The 19,455-nt window shown below is 45.6% G+C and overlaps 7 protein-coding genes across 7 annotated transcripts; 4 read left to right on the plus strand and 3 right to left on the minus strand.

The window, feature by feature from the left end:
• Positions 1-393: 393 nt before the first annotated feature.
• Positions 394-1,596, minus strand: JR316_0001845 (uncharacterized protein; the record flags this gene model as incomplete). Its single annotated transcript, XM_047887643.1, has 2 exons — positions 394-884; positions 939-1,596. 2 exons carry the CDS (start codon positions 1,594-1,596, stop codon positions 394-396), a joined length of 1,149 nt encoding a protein of 382 aa, XP_047752566.1.
• A 1,549-nt stretch (positions 1,597-3,145) lies between these two features.
• Positions 3,146-4,182, minus strand: JR316_0001846 (uncharacterized protein; the record flags this gene model as incomplete). Its single annotated transcript, XM_047887644.1, has 2 exons — positions 3,146-3,941; positions 3,998-4,182. 2 exons carry the CDS (start codon positions 4,180-4,182, stop codon positions 3,146-3,148), a joined length of 981 nt encoding a protein of 326 aa, XP_047752567.1.
• A 356-nt stretch (positions 4,183-4,538) lies between these two features.
• On the minus strand, positions 4,539-5,216 carry JR316_0001847 (uncharacterized protein; the record flags this gene model as incomplete). Its single annotated transcript, XM_047887645.1, has 4 exons — positions 4,539-4,718; positions 4,767-4,960; positions 5,012-5,101; positions 5,150-5,216. 4 exons carry the CDS (start codon positions 5,214-5,216, stop codon positions 4,539-4,541), a joined length of 531 nt encoding a protein of 176 aa, XP_047752568.1.
• A 2,244-nt stretch (positions 5,217-7,460) lies between these two features.
• JR316_0001848 (Pepsin A) lies at positions 7,461-9,624 on the plus strand (the record flags this gene model as incomplete). Its single annotated transcript, XM_047887646.1, has 9 exons — positions 7,461-7,691; positions 7,752-7,795; positions 8,034-8,098; positions 8,147-8,302; positions 8,369-8,671; positions 8,726-8,896; positions 8,963-9,156; positions 9,234-9,489; positions 9,545-9,624. 9 exons carry the CDS (start codon positions 7,461-7,463, stop codon positions 9,622-9,624), a joined length of 1,500 nt encoding a protein of 499 aa, XP_047752569.1.
• A 2,023-nt stretch (positions 9,625-11,647) lies between these two features.
• On the plus strand, positions 11,648-12,683 carry JR316_0001849 (Aspartic protease; the record flags this gene model as incomplete). Its single annotated transcript, XM_047887647.1, has 6 exons — positions 11,648-11,816; positions 11,877-12,047; positions 12,098-12,291; positions 12,351-12,429; positions 12,484-12,540; positions 12,604-12,683. 6 exons carry the CDS (start codon positions 11,648-11,650, stop codon positions 12,681-12,683), a joined length of 750 nt encoding a protein of 249 aa, XP_047752570.1.
• Positions 12,684-15,055: 2,372 nt separating this feature from the next.
• JR316_0001850 (Aspartic protease) lies at positions 15,056-16,185 on the plus strand (the record flags this gene model as incomplete). The annotated part of the gene is made up of 6 exons (XM_047887648.1): positions 15,056-15,314; positions 15,367-15,540; positions 15,598-15,791; positions 15,868-15,946; positions 16,000-16,047; positions 16,106-16,185. The coding sequence occupies 6 exons, from the start codon at positions 15,056-15,058 to the stop codon at positions 16,183-16,185; spliced, it is 834 nt and encodes a 277-aa protein (XP_047752571.1).
• Positions 16,186-17,892: 1,707 nt separating this feature from the next.
• On the plus strand, positions 17,893-19,222 carry JR316_0001851 (putative feruloyl esterase A; the record flags this gene model as incomplete). The annotated part of the gene is made up of 7 exons (XM_047887649.1): positions 17,893-18,087; positions 18,164-18,266; positions 18,342-18,605; positions 18,682-18,771; positions 18,849-18,926; positions 19,011-19,073; positions 19,146-19,222. The coding sequence occupies 7 exons, from the start codon at positions 17,893-17,895 to the stop codon at positions 19,220-19,222; spliced, it is 870 nt and encodes a 289-aa protein (XP_047752572.1).
• Positions 19,223-19,455: the final 233 nt, after the last annotated feature.

The raw sequence follows: 19,455 nt of genomic DNA on the forward strand, positions 1-19,455 counted from the left end.
GAACGTTGGTCTCCGACAATAAAGGAGCGCCTTTTCATTGCCTGCCACTTCTTCAGGCTGTACATGTCTCTCCCTCTAAAGGGCATTTGTCTGAGAAATTGGGCGTGATTTGACATGAATAAGAGTCCTTGGGCGCCGTTTTATTCACCAATTTCAAAGCTGCAACCATGATGTCCCTCTGGATCGACACAGCGCTATGGACCTTGGCCCAGAGTGTCGTCGCCAAGACATATCCGGCATATCGCCGTTCACAGTTCGATATATCAAGGTATTATTGAAAGCACAGCAAAAGACGGCCTTTTCAATCCCGTTGGCTTGCTTGCACTACCCCCTTACCATGTGACCTAAAGAAACTTCGTAGAATTCCACAGGAACACGGATTATTAGCTGTTTTCATTGAAATAAACGCGGAATATCAACATTTCTTTGTGGCGGATTCCAGTCCGCACCAAAGGAGGATTTTAGTATATCCATCATCGACCTAGGTTTTGTCATCTGGCACAACCTCCTTTCTGTCCACCATCGCAATCTCTTCCATTGAGCTTCTTCTATCCAAATCATGCGCATCTCATCTCGCGTTCTTCTGTCAGATAACCAGAACTGATAATAAAACCATGGATCGCCGCATTCACCGCTGTAATAGCCTAGATGCAGGCCAGGTATAACTTTGCTTGGGGCCATTCCATGATGAACAGGAGATTTGGGTGCCTTTTGATCCTTCACCCAGATCGTAAATATCCTCTCAGGGAATAGCAGGAATAGTGAGTTGAATACGTCCTGGTCTATCCCCACGAACATCCATTGCGATATGTAATAATCGTGGTATGCGTAGAACGTTTTAGAGAACCATGCGATCGTTGATGGGCTGCCACCGAAGAACGAGCCTGTGACATAATCATGAAATTTCAAGGGCTAACAACACCGTAAAATTTGCTTACCTTCGCTCACCTGTCCTCCCGGGTTCGCAATTGGACCCATGCCCTCTTGCCAATCCCTGACATTTTCGGACATAGTTTCAAATATGGGAAAGAATAACAAGTCCTCTTTCTTCGTCCCTGTCAATTTACTGCCTTCCTCCCAAACCTGCTGTACTCTATCCGGATCCGGCCAGTGAGTATAGCGGTGATTGGCTCTGAAGCTTCCGCCGTCATTCCAGAAGGCATAATCGTAAACCTTGCCCTTCTCTTTCAATGCCTGCACTGCCGAGTTTAAAAGAAAAGGTTTCGCGTTCCAGATAGCGTACAGCTCTGGAGAGTGGTGCCACTTCTCTTGGTCAATCTCATTCATCCTGGCGTACACCCTTTCCCGGCCTTGCAATGGCGGTATGTCAAATGGCGAGGAATATGCGGAATTTATGGTGATAGGAAGGTCCCCCCGGAATTCTTTGACCGTCTCCACAAGGTCAGGCGTCGTGTACATGTAGATGTCGGTAGTGATAGGCGTCAAAAAGTTTTTTAGCCAAATAGCATAGTCTTCCTTGGAATGCTTCGATTTTGCCAAGGGGAACATTGCAGAGACGATGAGGATTTGGGTACCATTTGACTCCCGAGTACATGGCATACCCATCTCTGCAACCTCAAAGTCGTTGATAGCCATTAGATGCGGAGGAGGTGTAACCATGCCCCCGGCAAGCAAATAATATAGAACCCAAAACGTGAAGAAAAACAAGAGACATCGGATCGTTCTACGGGATGTCGAGGTCGTTATGGTAGGTCGGCCGTACATCTTTGTGGTGGGTAAGTGTGGCATGAGCGAACAGGCGATTAAGTGCAATGGTGAATCATAGTAATTACCAGAGTGATGAATGCAGAGGTGTCTTATATAGCGCCATCACCAGTGACGTTGCTGCGTCGGTGGAAGTGTAGGCGTTGGCATGCCTTGGAAACTTGAATTACTTGATGCTGCGGGCAGTGCATTTGAGATCAAAAAATCCAGGGAGCCGTCAACTCAGCAAACGTTTTTGAAGCTATAGATAGACATTTGAAAGCGCTTAACGATATTGGGTCACGTATAAAAAAAACCCAATCATATAAATACCTATCGCCATTGGTCACAATGCTCCAGTAGAGGTCTTGAATATCTAATCATTTGAGATGTACTTGGTAACTTGGACAGATTAAGCCAACTTCAGACATCCGGCTAGGTTATGATCATGGTGATAACTGCTAATTATCTGTGTCACCGCCTCGTCATCCAAGTGATCCCATAGACCTAACTTCATGCATTAAGTTTGTACAAGTGAGTTGGTAAGGAACTAAATACCTAATTTCCAAGTGTGTTTGTAACTTGCTGTCCTGAACAGTAAAGAATCACATTATTCATGAACTGCTAAACTGCGGAGTAACAATATGCCCTGGTTCGGGCAGAGGGGCATTCATTCATGTCAAATGAACCCCTTACTCGGCTGCGCGGAAGGATGAAGAAGATGTGTACGAGCTTTTAGGCAGAAAAACGGCGTTGGTAGAGCGTCTGTGAACATGTGCCATAGCCGCGGTTGAATGCTCCTGGATATCCGAAATGTTGCCCAAATTGTTTGGCAGGAGTGGGTGGGAGGGTTGATTTCTGTTCAATGAAAAACAATGACACAAAAAAGGTGGCAAAGCGGGAGAATGAAGCAAAGAACGTTGCACGTAAACAAAGTCCTCCGAGTTGAACATGATCACGAAGAAGTTCCTGTTGCCTGCGGCCTTCGCTGGTAATCCCAGTCTGTGAGATTTCTGTCGGAGATTTAATTACATACTTAGGGGCGGCCATCTTCACCATCGTGAGTCCAGGCATGAGGCATGGAACAACTACAGACCAATATCGAGCTGTACATTCTCAGGGTGATAACAACCATTCTCTCATATCAATCAAACTGTTTGAGTACAGATGCAAGAACTTGCAGGAAGCAAACCTTGTTTATCCGAGTTTTGAATCATACTTCTCAAGCAAGTTGGAAGGGATCGCGCACAATACCACTCGCCATTCGTAGCTCGTAGCTCGAGCTGTGCGTAAATCCAAACTCTGTGTAAAGAACAAGTAATCCTTCTTTTCTCAGTTTCCACCATATTGCCTTCGGTTGCTTCTGGGTCGGCGAAAAGCCACTTTGTTGCCAACCGTAATGTAATCGCAACCGCTGTATACATATGTAAGTGTGATCATTTTATAGCCATGTATGTCTCTGCACGCCCTTTATATCGCCATTGTCTGAGATATACCCGTCCTCGACCAACCTTTCTACCCACCTCCAAAAGTTGGATGGTCCGAAACCATCGTTCACATTCCACGAAGCTGTATCCCCCAGGTTTTTTAAAATGACCACTGAGACGCCAAGCTGCAAGCGAGCAAAATTCAACAACCCATCCTTCCACGCATGGATAAAATTAGCAGGCAGTAGAATAACGAAATATCGAAGATTAGGTGCGGCCTGCATAATCCGATGAACGACGGTGTAGCGGCAAAAAGACACAGCAAAGTGTGTCAAATGCTGGAATAAGGCCAGGTGATTGGGAACGGATGTTGCAGCGTTACCAGATAACGCAGAGTCCAGGTTGTCCCACGAATTGAGGAACCTGTCTGGATGGTCCGTGACTATCGTCAGATGTGTCAACGACGTGAGGATTTTGGGAGGAATCTCATGAGCTTGGTGTGATGTTAGAGTCCTCTCGCTATTATGTCTGTATACCAGGGTCATCCTCCGAAGATGTGGGGATCTGATGAGGTTCAAAATATTGTACATCTCTTGTGAGTACGCCACCCCGAAAAGTGTGAATGAGATTATGTTCCGTAATTCCGCAAGAACGGGTTTCAAACACGCCATACTGACATCCTCAGTGAGTGTCAAGGACTTCACGAGTTTGTTATAAAAATGTGTTGGCTTGGACCCTATTGCACGGAGAAAACATGAACCTGCACGGGAGTTACGAAGAACGATCCTTTGGTACAGAATCGGACGAACCCTTTGGAAGTCCAGAATTAGTTCCCAAATGACCCCGTCGTAAGATGCACTTCTTACCAATTGCTTACAAAACTCGAGACTTCTGTTAAACGAAATGCAGATATACCATTTAAAGTCGCCGCGATCTCAAAAATCTCCCTTTGAAGCTCGTATGGCAATTGTGAAGTGGTAATTTCCCGAGATGCACCTTGATGGCTAGATTCTGCGCCCGAGATTGCACTTAGCGAGGAAAGGGTCTTCATCTGAAAGTGGGAGAATCCTAAGGGAGAAAATGAAAGGAGCTATGAGGAGTGCAAGGCGAAATCGCAGAAAGCGAAGATGAGTCAATAATGTGTCGGATCATTGGCAAAAGAAACATACCTCTCACATCGTGGGAGGTTGAGGTAAGCCAGTCCGTCAGTCATCATTCTACCTCGAAATGTCATAGTCAGTGGATGTCTTTTACTCTTGACAACCTCTACGACTGTTCTAGCCGGGTCAGCATAAAATCATAGGTCTGTATCATTTCACTATCCCGAAAAGGAAGATACACCTCTGAGTTGCCGTACCATTATGTAAATTATAGTACACCAAATTTTACAATGTACTGCTTCAGTATTCATAAATTTTGTGCCTCATCGAGATTATGGGATTGTGACGCGTTTGAATCGGAAATATCTTCCCCCTTTAAAATAGGGAATTGACGCATGAATAAAACTGCTAATTCATCAGGATTGGTAGGTCGTTCAATTGTCAAGTTCATTTGACGAGCAATCAAAGCAGCGAGAATATGTTTGCACTATAGTTGTTTAGGTACAAAAATGTATCGAAGGAGAAATAAACGTACCATGAGGTGTGTTTCCAGTCTGAGGACGGAATGGAGAAATGCGAGGCAAGAACATGAGTATTGCATTGGCGAAGCTTGAATATCGAGCAAGACTGAATATGACGAAGTGGACGTTCCTATAGTGTTCTCACTTGTGTCTGTCGACGCTATTACTTCATATTCAGTGTGTCCCCAGGAAGTCACATAATGAATGACTAAAGCCGACGTCAACACCAAAAAGACGCGTCTTCATACCACCGACATACCATTTTTTCGATCGATGAGGTCTAAAGCTGCAATAATCAGTTTCTCGGGAAAGAGTGAATTTAGAAGTTCAAGAGTTTCATCGCTCAAAACTGTCAGCGTTGAATAACTGTTCACACTGTAAGCGGAATGAAACTCACAAGAACATTTTGGATCTATAGACTGGATAACTGATTTGGCCAGACGCAGCAGCTCGTCCGATGACATACGGATACGTGTGCCTTTTAGTACCGTTTCCGAAACGAAAGAGTTAGATGCTTGGTTGTGATTTTGTCGAAGTGGGTTCACGCTGCACGTCAGGTCTGACTTCGTACTCTCTTTGAATGCATATGGCGTGTCTTCACAGCAAGGTCGTTATGAAGACTTTCTTGGTTGAAAGCAGAAACAGTTTATCGACGTAGTGGCCTCAGTGCCATGCAGAGTAATGATGAAAAAACAGGAACAACTTCCAGGCTCCAGCTCATTGACAATGACAAAGCGGATCAAGATCGGACATTACAAACAACACAATTTTAGTACCATATATGGCAAGTTAGAACAATATTTCAGAGTCAGTTTAACCTCCGATGTATTGCCTCCGAATTGGCTTCATTTTCCGAACTTTCCACCCTGTTTACGGTCTATTCTCCACAGGCTATAATATCTCTAAATTCCCATAAGTCTGAAAGAATGTCCTAATTATTGACATGCTTCCCAAAATTAGAAACTACTATTACTTATAAAGTTCCCTTGTTAGTACTCAACTTCTTACGTTGAATATTCTCCAGAACATGAACATCATTTGATTTATTCTTGCAGCGTTCTGCAAAAGAAAATTGCAAAATTCTCACCTGTCACAAGAAATTACTACCACCTGTTTGTGAGAAGGGGAATAAAAAATTTTGCTTGAGGTGTAAGTAATTGGTATAAGAATTTTAACATCTCCTCCAGCGCTGATGGAAGACAGGATGGACCAGGATAGAACAGCGCCGGAATTCTCGAGTTCATGGTATGTATCATCCGCTGAACTTCCCAACAGTGGATCTCTGCAGAGACATCCGATCTAATTCAAGAACATCACCATCTATGGCCCTAATGCCAGCGAACTTAACGTTGAACGTTGTCCCCTGAGTCTTCATTCGTATAGTTTTCTTCCACCTTTTTTAAAAATTTCTGTTGAAGTCTATGTGACCGTGAAAAGAATTTACATCCTCTGAATAGCCAGATGCCCGGCCCGAATTGCTTGAGCTATTCCCTGTGCTCTGCTTTCCGGCTTCATGGAGGCTGTTCTTTATTGCTGGGAATATTGGGCTGAGTCTGTCGAACTACTCAGCCCCGGGAAGCAAATATATCTTAACACTGGAATGCAGCCAACCGTAAAATCTCACGCTTGGCCGCGTTTCTGTCATGGGGTTATGTTTGTCTATCGCTTACAGACTTCCGCGTCATGACGAGCCGGGAAGGTAGCATATTTCTCGGCCATCCTCATTTCTACGCGCTTAAAAATAGGGCTGCTTGGGTTATCTCGTAAGTAACTCATTGACATGCCGTGTTGGTTTCCGATGTTCCCAAGAGTTCCTAGTGTCCCAGTAACGGAATAACTAATATGGATTTCTACGACGCCTAAATATGGTAAGCAGTGTTCTATTTCAGAGGAAATGAGGCACACTAACTTTATCAGCCACATACGCGATGACGACATTTAAATAATCCCCAAAGTTCCTGCAGAGATGACTCTTCTATTACTGTGTTATTCTAGCACTTTTGAACCAGAGTTGTCAAAATTATATTTTATACAATAAAAGTGTAATACACCTCAGGCATATTGGCGAACAAGCCGGTTACTCTGTTGCTACTTTACAGAATTGAACTTCTTCAGAGACCGGGAGCCATCTGAACGACAGTTGGCATATCAATGCGGGGGTGAGGGATCGAAAATTATTCTACAAATTCTACGTGTGTTGAGACTTTGCAGAAAGTGAGATTTCAATGCTGTAGTCGAACCGTCCAACCAATCACTGTTTATACAGAAAGCCTCGGGCGCTTCAGGATGGAAATATAATCGGGGATTCAAACAGAGACTGCCAAAGTGATGGCCGAGGTTTGTTGTTTAAAAATAAACTGATCGATTTCATGAACAGAAGGCGTACCCGTGAATGACCATGCCCTCTCACGTCCACCGTCTGCTGCGGAACCGTTCATGAATCAAATCCAATTTGAGATGAAAAGGCTGACATTGCGGCGCGGAATGAATTTAGAGAGGAAAGATGGGAACTGAGGTACAAATAGGTGCGTGGGTACGCCATTTTGCCCACTGACTAGCATTATCTGTGGCTTCCAGCTCACTTCCACGGTTCACCCTTGCTTCTCATATCGTCTGGGAGGAGGTTCTGCACCAGCATTTACTTTCCCTTTTTCCCTTCCCATCTTTTGTTGTCGCTCTCCCTCTGTTCTGTCTGGTCGCCCACCATCATGGCCCCTTTGGCCTTCATACTGCCTTCTCTACTTCTCTCTGGCCTTGCTGTGTCTGCAGATCCTGTGCACGTACCACTAGCGCGTCGCTCACAAAGGCGTCTTGACGTTAACGCGGAGGCACTCAAACTTAAGTTTAAGTATGGGCTTTTAGACCGAAATGCCGCCCTCCCACTATCTGCTCGTTACATGAAACGAGCAAACAGTGCCGCCATTCCTATTGTAAACCAGGTAGGTGTTCTTCCATCTACTGAACGTTTTGCTATTTCATCCACTGAACGTTGACCTCAGGACGGGGACTCGAGTTATTTTGGGAGCATAACAATAGGCACGCCGTAAGTGTCCGTCGTGTGCAATGCAGTTTCATCGCGGCAACGTTGTATCATCCATACATGTGGAACCTCCTGCCACTTTGTGTCAGTTTCAAACACTGACCCAACGATCGATGTCGCTTGGTTGGCTTCACCGAAATAAGGCGAAAAACAGCAAATGACTGTCCCCTTGACTTCTACCTCTGCTTGATCGATGTCTATTTTGTTTGCCATGCGCAATCTAAAGCTGATGTCCATACAGACCTCAAACCTTTAATGTTATTCTGGACACTGGGTCATCTGATCTCTGGGTTCCCATTGCTCCATGTTCACAATGCAATGAAAACACGGGTCGATGCCGTTCCTGTGCTCCAGACATGCCTCTTTTCCAACCTTCGCAGTCTTCCTCTTTCAAAGCATCCAACTCCATGAACGATCAGATCGAGATTGACTACGGGTCTGGTGCGGTGAAGGGAACGTTGGGTTCAGATTCTGTAACGATGGGTGGCTTTACAATGAGCCAAACTTTCCGTAAGTCAAATTACTTGCTTGTACAGCGAACAATAACCTAATCATTTTGGTATACATCAGTCACAGTTACGAAACTTACCACCAACTTGCTCGAAGGCACAGTGTCCGGAATTATGGGTCTTGCCTTCTCCAGTATTGCAAGTACTCGTGCGACACCATTCTGGCAAGCTTTATCGAGCGCCGGTCAACTCTCCTCTCCGGAGTTAAGTTTCTTCCTCACGAGGGCCGATCCCAACTCTCAGTCCCTTGACAATCCTGGAGGGGTATTTACGCTAGGAGGAACTAATTCTTCGCTTTTTACTGGGAACATTGAATTCAACAACATGCCCGCCAACAGTCAAGCTTCATTCTGGCTGCAGAGTCTGTCTGGTCAGATTTACATATTTTGTCGACGTAAAGTTTCGCTAAATCATTGATAAACAGCGGTCACGGTCAATGGAAAATCTGTTTCAATCACTGCAGGAGACTCTGCCATATCTGCCATCGACACTGGTACAACACTGATTGGGGGACCTTCAGCCGATGTTGCCGCAATTTGGGCCGCCGTTCCAGGCTCTAGCCCCTCGCTTGAAAATCCTGGATTCTTTGGCTTTCGTAAGTTCCACGCTTGGTTCGTATGTTTTCCTTGATGCTAATGTTGAATTGGAATATCCGGGTCAGCCTGTACAACTGATGTCGCGGTCACTGTATCCTTTGGCGGGAAAGCATGGCCTATTAGTTCCCAAGATATGAATACGGGTCCCGATCAGCCTGGTAGCTCGACTTGCTTGGGTGCCATTTTCGACCTTACCATGGGAACCAACATACCTGCTAGTTCTGGAAACCCAAGTTGGGTATTTGGAGATACATTCTTGGTTCGTTCTTGCCCGACATCTCTCGTTTACAACACTAATATAGCTATTTATGTCACCGTACGGTTGATGGATTTTAGAAAAATGTATACACTGTATTCCGCGCGTCTTCACCTCCTGCGGTAGGATTCGCCCAACTCTCAAGTCTTGCAGGCGGAACAGGTGCGACAACGTCTGCGCCAGCCTCAGCTTCAAGCCCGTCACTTACAGGACTCTCATCTGAACCCATTATACCTCCCACTGCTCCATCGGTCATTCCACCTACTGTTATTGTTACAACAGGAGTGCCGAGTTCTAGTGACGGATCGAGTCCTCCTGGAAGTAACGACAGTACAAGTAAGTGGCAGCTTCTGCTTCATCTACGCTCTCCAATTTTGGATATTCTTTTCAGACACGGCTTCACGACCCATATCTATCTCAAGGATAGCTCTGGCTCTCTTCTTGATACCACTCGTGACAGCTCTCTTGTAAGCACCCACCTAAAGAAATCATGAATGTAAAAAGATATATCAAGTTCATGACGAATGGTTGAACATGGACTTCCAGTGGCTTCTGATAGAGCATAGGGTCTCGATGGTGCTTTCCAACGAACATTCAAACACATTATTTTGTTGACAGCGGTCGATGGGTCTAGGTGACACGCTAGTGTAGTGTATCATGCAGGTGGACAGTATCTGATACTTCAATGTATTTCTATGTATTTTTCTGATATCAATTTTCTGACTATTCTGAACTATGCTGCCTTTGGTATAGTGATTGCTGTGGGGGTAGCAAACAGTTCGTGAAGCAATTGATAACAATTGGGTATATGAAGCTTAAGGTGAGATAATACACGGGTGATGACACGCGAGTTCAAATGTATACCATGAGCTCATGCTTTAATCAATCAACTGGTCGCTGAAGCTTCGAGCCATGAATTTTCAAGTTGGTGGGACAAGTTACTGCGTTTTAGGGGTGGGAATATATTACAAAGCGATGACTGAGTCATCATCTCACTCGATGCCAGCAGCACACTCATCTACGGTTGTTGCACTTCGTCGGGTTCTTTGCTGTTGGCCATCTGTCAGATACTATTCGTCCTGTGGTTATATATGAAAACTGTACAACCAACATCTAGGCGTGATACTTGAAGCCGGCCTTTTCTACCGATATCGCGCCACCTCAAAACTACTTGCTGCCTTCTCACAACGTTGTCCAGATCATGATCACACTCGTTATAAATCTTTCCCATTAGGCAAATTCTATGCGCATGCTTATGGTAATGTCGAAAATATGTGGGTTTTTCCGTCTATTACTAGGGCCATTTATCCGCTTTCCGGCGCAGCAGAAATGCGCTGAAGGATCGTAAAGAAAAATAGTGGTGAATCATGAATGATGCTTTAATACCTTACTGGGATGGCTCATAGTTTATTTTTTGACCAGGAATCAAATACAGTTTACATTTACACATACCATTTTTACCCATCTATCCTGATATCAAGGCATCAATTTGCGATGGCTGCCACGACTTTCGGATTGCTGTTTCCATAATAGCTGTTGTATGAACTCTCACGTTGTTCCTCACTGAGCTCAATGCCCACCCTCCTAACAATCAGTGTGCTGTGCTCTTTGGCTACTTTCTCTATCGCCGCCTCCACGCCCACCAACCCAATACATGTTCCGCTTGTGAGGGGCCATCGAACAACTCACCGAAGTCTAAACGACAAGGCCAGGAACCTAAGAATCAAATACAATCTTTTAGATGCACATAGTTTTTCAGCGGTCCCTTCTCATCCGGGAAAGAAAAGAGCTAGCAGTGAGGATATTCCAGTTGTCGATCAGGTAAGGGGAACTTCGTTGTATTTTTTCCTCTTTAATTTGGACCTAGGAATCAGACACGAGTTATATAGGGAGTCTTTCTATCGGTACGCCGTAAGTATCCAACACTTTACCTTCTAAAAATTTCCCAGTACCCCGCTTCAGAATGCAAATTGAATGTCTCATCAGATAAAATATGCTAATACAATAATCATAGACCCCAACCTTTCCAAGTTGTCCTTGATACCGGCTCTTCCGATCTGTGGGTTAAAGCACCCCCGTGTTCGGAATGTCAGGGAGAAGATCTTGAAGGCCCGTGTACAGTGTGCGACCCCTCCGCTCCTCTGTTCATGTCTTCGAGCTCTTCTACATTCCAGCCCACAGCTCAACAAGCTATTAAAATTACTTATGGGTCGGGAGCGGTTAGAGGATCCGTGTCTAAAGATGTGGTAATAATGGGGGGCTTTACAGTACCTTCACAAATCTTCCGTGAGCATTATTACCCTTCGTACTTACGAAGGCTATACTCATCGTTATTTTGGACTTGTGTGCAGTGACTGCTTCAACTATAAGTAAAGATATCGTAGACGGGCAGGTGGCGGGCATAATGGGTCTGGCATTTTCCACCCTAAGCGATACTCAAGCGATCCCGTTTTGGCAGCAACTGGCCAATAATGGCGAACTCTCTTCCACAGAAATGTCATTTTGGCTTCAGAGAGACGAGTCACAATCGCAACCTCAATCAGATGAAACTCAGGGAGGTGTGCTCACGTTGGGAGGAAGAAATTCATCACTTTTCGTTGGCGATATCGATTTCAATGACATACCCGTGAATACACCGACGTACTGGCTGCAGGCAGTGTCAGGTAAATTATGTTTTGTGGTAATATTTGTTTTGTTTTTTCATTTTCTTTTGCGTTATCTAGCCGTCACTGTCAATGGGCAGTCTATTGCAATCACAGAGGCGACATCACTTGCTGCTATTGATACGGGGACTACACTTCTAGCAGGCCCCCCTGCAGACGTTGCTGCAATATGGGCGGCTGTTCCAGGCTCTAGCCCGGCTGGAGACAAAGCTCCAGGATTTTATTTCTTTCGTAAGCCATCTGTAAACGTTCCTCTTCCTTCTTTCTTATATACCCGGAAGCTTGCACTACGGATGTTTCTGTTTCTTTCTCTTTTGGAGGCCAGTCTTGGCCAATTGCTGTGCAGGACATGATCCACGGAACTGTCGATCCTGCAGGCACCCTCTGCGTCGGATCTATATACGACCTCAGTCAGGGTACCAATCAACTCCCACCCCCTGGTTCCCCAAACTGGATTGTTGGAGATACATTTTTGGTGGGTCCAATATTTTTGAAACTGTTCTCCTTAGAGAGAAGCTAATATGTATGTCGAAGAAAAATGTCTACACTATATTCCGTATGACTCCGCCTTCAGTTGGCTTTGCGCAACTTTCTGCTCTTGCGGGGGGCTCAGGTACGTGAATATACATCCGATTGATGCTTTCACTGATATATGCAACTTGTATAGATACAGTTTCGTCAACAGATAGTAAAACAACACACTCAAATAGTGATGTCACTACTAGTACGTCTTGACTTTACTTCTTTTTTCTCTACGATAAATCCTTAATCATCTCTTGCTATCAAGTTCATGCAGTGACAAAATCGCTTATGTTATTATTGCTAGTCCAGATGTGCTGGAGCATATTTGGACTTTCTGTGTTTTGATACCTCAATGTCGCTCTCTTAATGACCGGTCACGCCCTTAGGAAGATAAAATGTAATTACGAGTTACATTTTAGAATAGCAAACTCGCAACTGGGTTTCTATCTGCACATGCTCTTTGTATGTAATATATTGCAATGTAAAAATATGGCCAGGTCACATCCGTTCAGAATAAGCCTTGTAAGTGGTCATATATTACTGTATGTTGTAAGGATTGAATATCAGGGAAACTTGACGTGACTGCACGACAGTCACTGAGTTACTTATGAAAGCTGAAACCTCGATATCGTAATAGGCGCTCATTTCGATGGAATCAACCATGACTTAAGTAAAACGGATTACACAATTACGCAGCTTCATTGACCACTTACGAACACGGGGGTTCCTCGCCGATACGATCACTGATTTGTCGACCGTCCGCAGTAGCGCGCCTCCGAGCTTCCGTGGCTATTCAAGAATTCCTATGTTCACCAACTCGTAAACTCTGGAAATTTGGTAAAAGAACTTGATTAATCAGAGTTGGAAGCTGCCGGCTTAATCATTCGAATTGAACAGTTCCCGGCCACATTGATTGTGACAGGTATTCAACTTCCTACAATGACCGTGTACCTTGAGTTGCTGAAGACCGAAATACTGACGTCCTATTTATACTCTAAAATTTGTCCCGGTGGTGCCGAGGTATCTTAAAATCAAGGATTGAACGTTGAATGTTAAACCTCGATGCAAATCGTGTGTCTGTTTTCTTCTTTCTTCCAACAACTTTTGAGATATCATGACGCTGGGACAATGCTGTTCGGAGTGGAATTTAGTGAATGAAGCTGACCATAGCACCATTATAATATCAGATCCAGGCACCCAGTTCGCCTTTGTCCTTGTTTGATAAGAACAATAATATGGCTTCAGAGTTGAAGTCAAGTCTGATCAACTGCCGCTTGGCCGATTTGCTAAAAATAACACCAAATCCGCAGGCCAAGTTGCTCGTTTTGGTCTTACAATAGGGGAGTATGGGCCCAAGCACAGCGCATGTGTGTACCTAATCACATAGTAAGCACCTCGCCAGAACAAATGAGCAAGATGGGGAGAAATAACTGCCTTCAGCCTGTGCGGGCGCTGAGAGAGACTCCGGGAGATCACAGAGCAACGAACTCAGAGTGAACATCATCTACATCATCAGTTATTTATAAAGCGATGCGTGGGTATACACATTAAAGGTTCCAATGTCCGTCAAGGTCGCTCCTTCCCTTGCTTTGATACGCAAATCTCCCTACTCACGAGGAGTCGACGTCCGGCAGTGCCACGACGCTCCATTACGCTCACTTCAATTTCCGTTATAATACGTTGCTGCGGGCCATCTTTTCTAATTCTCTACTAGTTCAACGATGGTCCAATACCTAGTATTACTCCTGTTCTCACTGATTTTAACCGCACATGGCCTCACTGTCTCTACGACGGACCCAATACATGTTCCACTGGCTCGTCGCTCCGCCCGACATCTCAGCTTTAGCGACGAGGCGATGAGACTGAGGGTCAAGTACGGGCTTTTGAGCCATAATTCCACGTCCTCTCAACGGGCTAGTAGAAGGGCAAGCAGTTCTAGTATGTCAATACAAAACCAGGTGCGTTGTTTAGTTCATTTTCTTCTCTTCAGTTCATTGAGCTTTGCTATAGGATCTAGACACCAGTTACATCGGTACCCTGACCATTGGAACACCGTGAGTTTTCAACTTTTTTATCGATTGTTTTTGCGCAGCAATATTTTGTACTCTACCTGAACCTGGCTTCAATCTGCACATCTCGGCTCCAGTCAAGCACCAAAGTGGAGAGAGAGAGCTCTTAGCAGTGTCGATCTCACTGCCAAGTGTTCTTCGTGAGCTTGGCGAGGTCCTATTGGCTACGATGGCAGAATGGTCATTGGTTGCTCTTTCCCCACACCTTCCGTTGAATTTTCCACTTAATGAACCCAGCGCTGACTACAGTATTCGATTAACAGTCCTCAAAGTTTCAACCTTATTCTCGATACGGGGTCCTCTGATCTTTGGGTTCCTGTATCTCCCTGCCAGGAATGCGACAACACTAGATGTCAGCAATGCGATAGATCTACACCACTCTTTCAACCTACAAAATCCTCGACACTGAAGTCTTCGCCAGTCAACGATCCAGCCTCTCAAGTTTCTATCTCATATGGATCAGGTGCCGTCCAGGGATCTCTTTCATCTGACACCGTGTCAATGGGCGGATTTACTGTAAACTCGCAAACATTTTGTACGTTTCGGGAAACCTTTACTCTGTCAAGCAGCCTGATTGAATTATATGTTTTACTAGTGTCTGTTTCGACGTTGACGCCTGGAATTCTGGATGGGACTGTCTCTGGAATAATGGGTCTTGCCTTCGATACCATTGCAAGCACAGGAGCAATTCCATTCTGGCAGACTCTAGCCACCAACAACCAACTCTCGTCCCAGGAGATGGCGTTCTGGCTTCAGCGAGCTGATCCCAACGGACCAGCTCAAGGAACTTCAGCAGGAGGCGTGTTTACTTTAGGAGGAACTAACTCTTCTCTTTTCACTGGTGAAATCGATTTCCAAAACATGCCGAGCAACACCAAACCTTCCTTTTGGCTACAGACCCTCTCGGGTGAGCTACATCCATCTGCAGCCTCACTTCATCTCTGATTTTCCATCTCAAGCTGTGACTGTCAACGGCCAGTCTATTCCAGTTACACCGGGAGACTCGGCGATCTCTGCTATTGACACTGGAACCACGCTCATTGGAGGTCCCTCCGCTGACGTTGCAGCAATTTGGGCCGCTGTTCCTGGATCTGCTCCAGCAACTGGTGAAAACATTGGGTCCTACACTTTCCGTTCGTCTATCTTACGACCTTTTGACCTGTTCAAAAGTGAACTCACCTTATGCACAGCCTGCAAAACCCAAGTTTCCGTCACACTCTCTTTCGGCGGCAAGACATGGCCCATCAACCCTCAGGATATGAACCGTGGCCAACTTAGCCAAGGAAGCCCACTCTGCGTTGGCTCCATCTTCGATCTCAGCGCCGGTACTAACATTCCTCCAAACTCTGGTAACCCAAGTTGGGTCGTCGGTGATACCTTTTTGGTCCGTATCATTTTGTTCAACCTTTGATCTGATCTCGTGTACTGACCGTTTGGACCGTTTTTTTATCGTCGCGTAGAAAAATGTATATTCCGTGTACCGAATGAATCCTCCGTCGGTTGGGTTTGCGCAGCTTTCTGACGCTGCCGGGGGCTCAGGTATGACCCACTTTTGGCCATGATAAGGCAGGGGCGTTAAATCTTTGATCTAGGTTCAGCTCCTGGAATTGACGGGACATCCGGGACACCGGGCAAGAAGAGTCAGTTTCTAACTAAGCCCAGTGCTACCAACACCTTCTCATCTGTCTACTTCTTTAGGTTCCGCTTCGATGATATCACCCACATCGATGGCTGTTCTGGCGTCATCGTTGGTCGTGTTCATTGCTTCACTGCTCTAGAAGCAAGATCCTTCTATACCTGGCATCAGTATGGTGTTCTTTGCAGTGATAATCGCTGTGCACGTTTGCTTTGATATGAGAAATGACGCAACGGACTGGATACAATCGATATACTTATTTGGAATGTTTGTAGGGTAGATGATAGTAATTGGATTGGACATACTGTTATCATGGTTCATATAGTTATCTGCTACTACTCATATGAATCTGTAATGCACCATTTTGTCTTGTTGGCTGTGATGAACGAACATTAGCGCATTTTTGCGGATGAACCGCGCTGGTGCATATGAACTCCGCTACAATTGTGTCTGTGTAAGCTGGTAACTTTCTTGACCAATCATCATCAACCTTTATACTTTTCTCTTGCGTCTGACGACTTTAATTTTTTCATCGAACCTGTGACTGGGCAGCTGCCAGCAGTGAGACTCTTGAGCCGACCGAACGATATCAAGGCTTTCCAAATTCCAAGGTCGTATTAATACGCGATAAAATCCCAGGCGAACTTCGCTCCATGTGCAGAGAAACTTGTAGACGACAAAATATGGCGTTTGATCCGTCGGACATACCTCGTCCCAGGTTCTTCAAGTTCAAGGCGAATCAGGGCGGGTTCTTCTAAAAGATATGTATCATGCTTGCCATCAGTGCTGTTCAGTGTTGCAGCGTACGCGTGTACTATCCCTGTTTGCGTGTTCACTGTTCAGATTTTGGGACACTCGGAGGACCGTTTTCGGGCTGTGTCCGATAGGTTTATGGGTGAATAATTTGGCGTCTGCGGGTGTATCACCAGACCCAGCTGAGCCCAAGTGTACCAGAGAGGGCAGGGGGGCAGGTCACAAGATGGCGGTGCGCCTACTAATTGTTGTTTTGCTTTCGAACTGGTGACCCCTACTGCGCCGAGTTGGTATAGTCAAACAATCATACAGTCATACTTCCCTTCTTGTTTGAACTGATCGTCTGGCGTTTGATTTTTGGTAGAATGGTGGGATTGAATTGGGTGGGTGCTAAACGGGTCTTTTGGAGACCACGACGGCGCTCCCTGTGTCTCTTTTGAGAGCGTTGGTGGTCTTGGGATGCTCTCCTGAACGTCTACACCGTCCCGCTTGCCGCTAAATTAGCACTTTACTCAAATTGATTTAATCCTTTTACCCCTTGTTTCCAACCCACCCACAGCGATTATATTCTCCAGATTTTCTCCTTGGGCAGGAGGTTGGTAAAGGTTGGTAAGGAGGCTTTACAAGCCCACATGGCTTATTCATATACCCCGCACTCGCATATATGAGCATATATGCGAAGATCAAGTCATAGCCTATAAGAGGCTTTCTTTACCCCGTTTTAGTAGGTTTTCGACTGCACCCATCTCCGGATCTCGGACATTGTCCCATTTCCCCGCACCTGGTCTCGCGTGGTTCCAGCGCTTGGAAGGCCCTCCGTATGACCCTTCCAAGACCCCCAAACTCCAGCCGTGCGCTCTGCCCTCCCCCCACCCAATCATTTTCTCATCGTTTAGATTCAATATTGTTGAGGCTCAGGTATCTCGACAGTTGGCAGAGGGAGTATAAAACCGATGGGTGGATTTTTTGACGAGGGCAGGCAAGCTTGCAAGTCGCTAGCTAGCTATCCCCCTTCCCCCCCTTCCTCCCTTTTTCTCCACGTCCTTTTCTCGTTGGCTTTGGCTGATTAAAGAAAATATCGAGACGACGCGTCAAGATGCTCTTTGTGCCGTTGTTTGTTTCGTACCTGCTGGCTGCTCCGTTGGGCGCCTTTGCGTCTCCTTTGGTGGAGTCGCGCGCGAATGGGATTGATCAGACGACCTATGACAATCTTGTGCGGTACACCAAGTATTCCTCTGCTGTGTACCAGTGGTTATGCCCAAAACCTCTTGGGAACAAGCTTATCGACCAGGTCGGTGTCGTTTTTATGATTGAAATGATGATAACTCAGGAAGCTTACATGTATTTTTCTAATTTTTTTTGTTAAGTTTGATGTTTCTGGTACGCAAGGCTTTGTTGCGCGAGACGACTCCAGGAAGGAGATCGTCATCGCTTTCCGAGGGACCGGAGAACTCAAAGACGCCTTCGTCGGTTCGTGACTCTTTCCTATAGGCTCTCGCACTTCCTAATCATTTACCGCCCTTTCCCCCTTTCACATACAACCAGACCTCCAAATCATAATGAAACCCCTGCAAATAACCGGCCTCACAACGTCCGTCAGCGGCGCGCAAGCACACACAGGCTTCCAGTACGCATACAACGTCGCGGCGTCGACGGTGCTCAAAACCGTCAAAGCGCAGGCTGCAGCGTATCCGACGTATACGATCGTTGTGACGGGCCATTCGCTTGGAGGCGCTGTTGCGGCGCTTGCGGCGGTTTCGATCAAGGCGGCTGTTAATCCTAAGGCGGGGTTGAAGTTGTATACTTATGGTGTGTTATACTTTTTTTGGTTTTTGGTTTGGGGTTTGGGGTTTCTTATTGGGTTTGTTTTGTGCTTTGTGGATAGGTCAACCGAGGACTGGGAATGCAGCGTTTGCAACTTATGTGGAGAACACGATTGGTGTTAACAATATCTTCCGCGCTGTACACACCTACGGTAAGCATTAACACAATTGACCTGGTTAACCATGTCATCTTTTTTAACTTCTTTGTTGTTTGTTTGTTTGTTTGCAGATGGTGTACCGACTATCTTGTTCAAGGAGCTTGGGTATCGTCACTTTGCTACTGAGTACTGGCAATACCAGGAATCTCGTACGTATATTCATTGTGCCATTAGTAATATTGGCGTTGGCGGCAGAACATCAGTGCTGATATGTTTTACGCTTGTGATTGTAGCTAGCCCGGCGAACGTGAAGAAGTGCAGTGGAGGTGACGATCCGAGCTGCAGTGACTCTATCCGTAAGTAACCTCATCATTGGTTGAAGGTTGTGATTGTGGTCTTAACTGTTCTCTTTTTTTTTCTTTGTTCAGCTTCTACGTTTATCAATCCGGCGCATATTGTGTATTTCGGGCAGGCTATGGCGCTTAACCCGCTGCTGTGCATTTGATTTACTTTGAGTTGATTCGATTCGATTCGATTCGGTTCATGACACCGTCAATGTCGATTTCGACGCGACGCGACGCGACTCGGACGCGAGATGATGGGAGATGGGAGATGATATGTGATATGATTACGAGCGATATGATTACGACGAGTGGAAAAAAATGTAATTGTAAAAACGACCCAACGGACGGGTGGACGAATGGAATGGAATGGATGGATGGATGGAGGGTGCCGGTG

Source organism: Psilocybe cubensis, chromosome 2, assembly GCF_017499595.1.
Source record: "Psilocybe cubensis strain MGC-MH-2018 chromosome 2, whole genome shotgun sequence".
In the NCBI taxonomy this organism is placed as follows: Eukaryota; Fungi; Basidiomycota; class Agaricomycetes; order Agaricales; family Agrocybaceae; genus Psilocybe; species Psilocybe cubensis.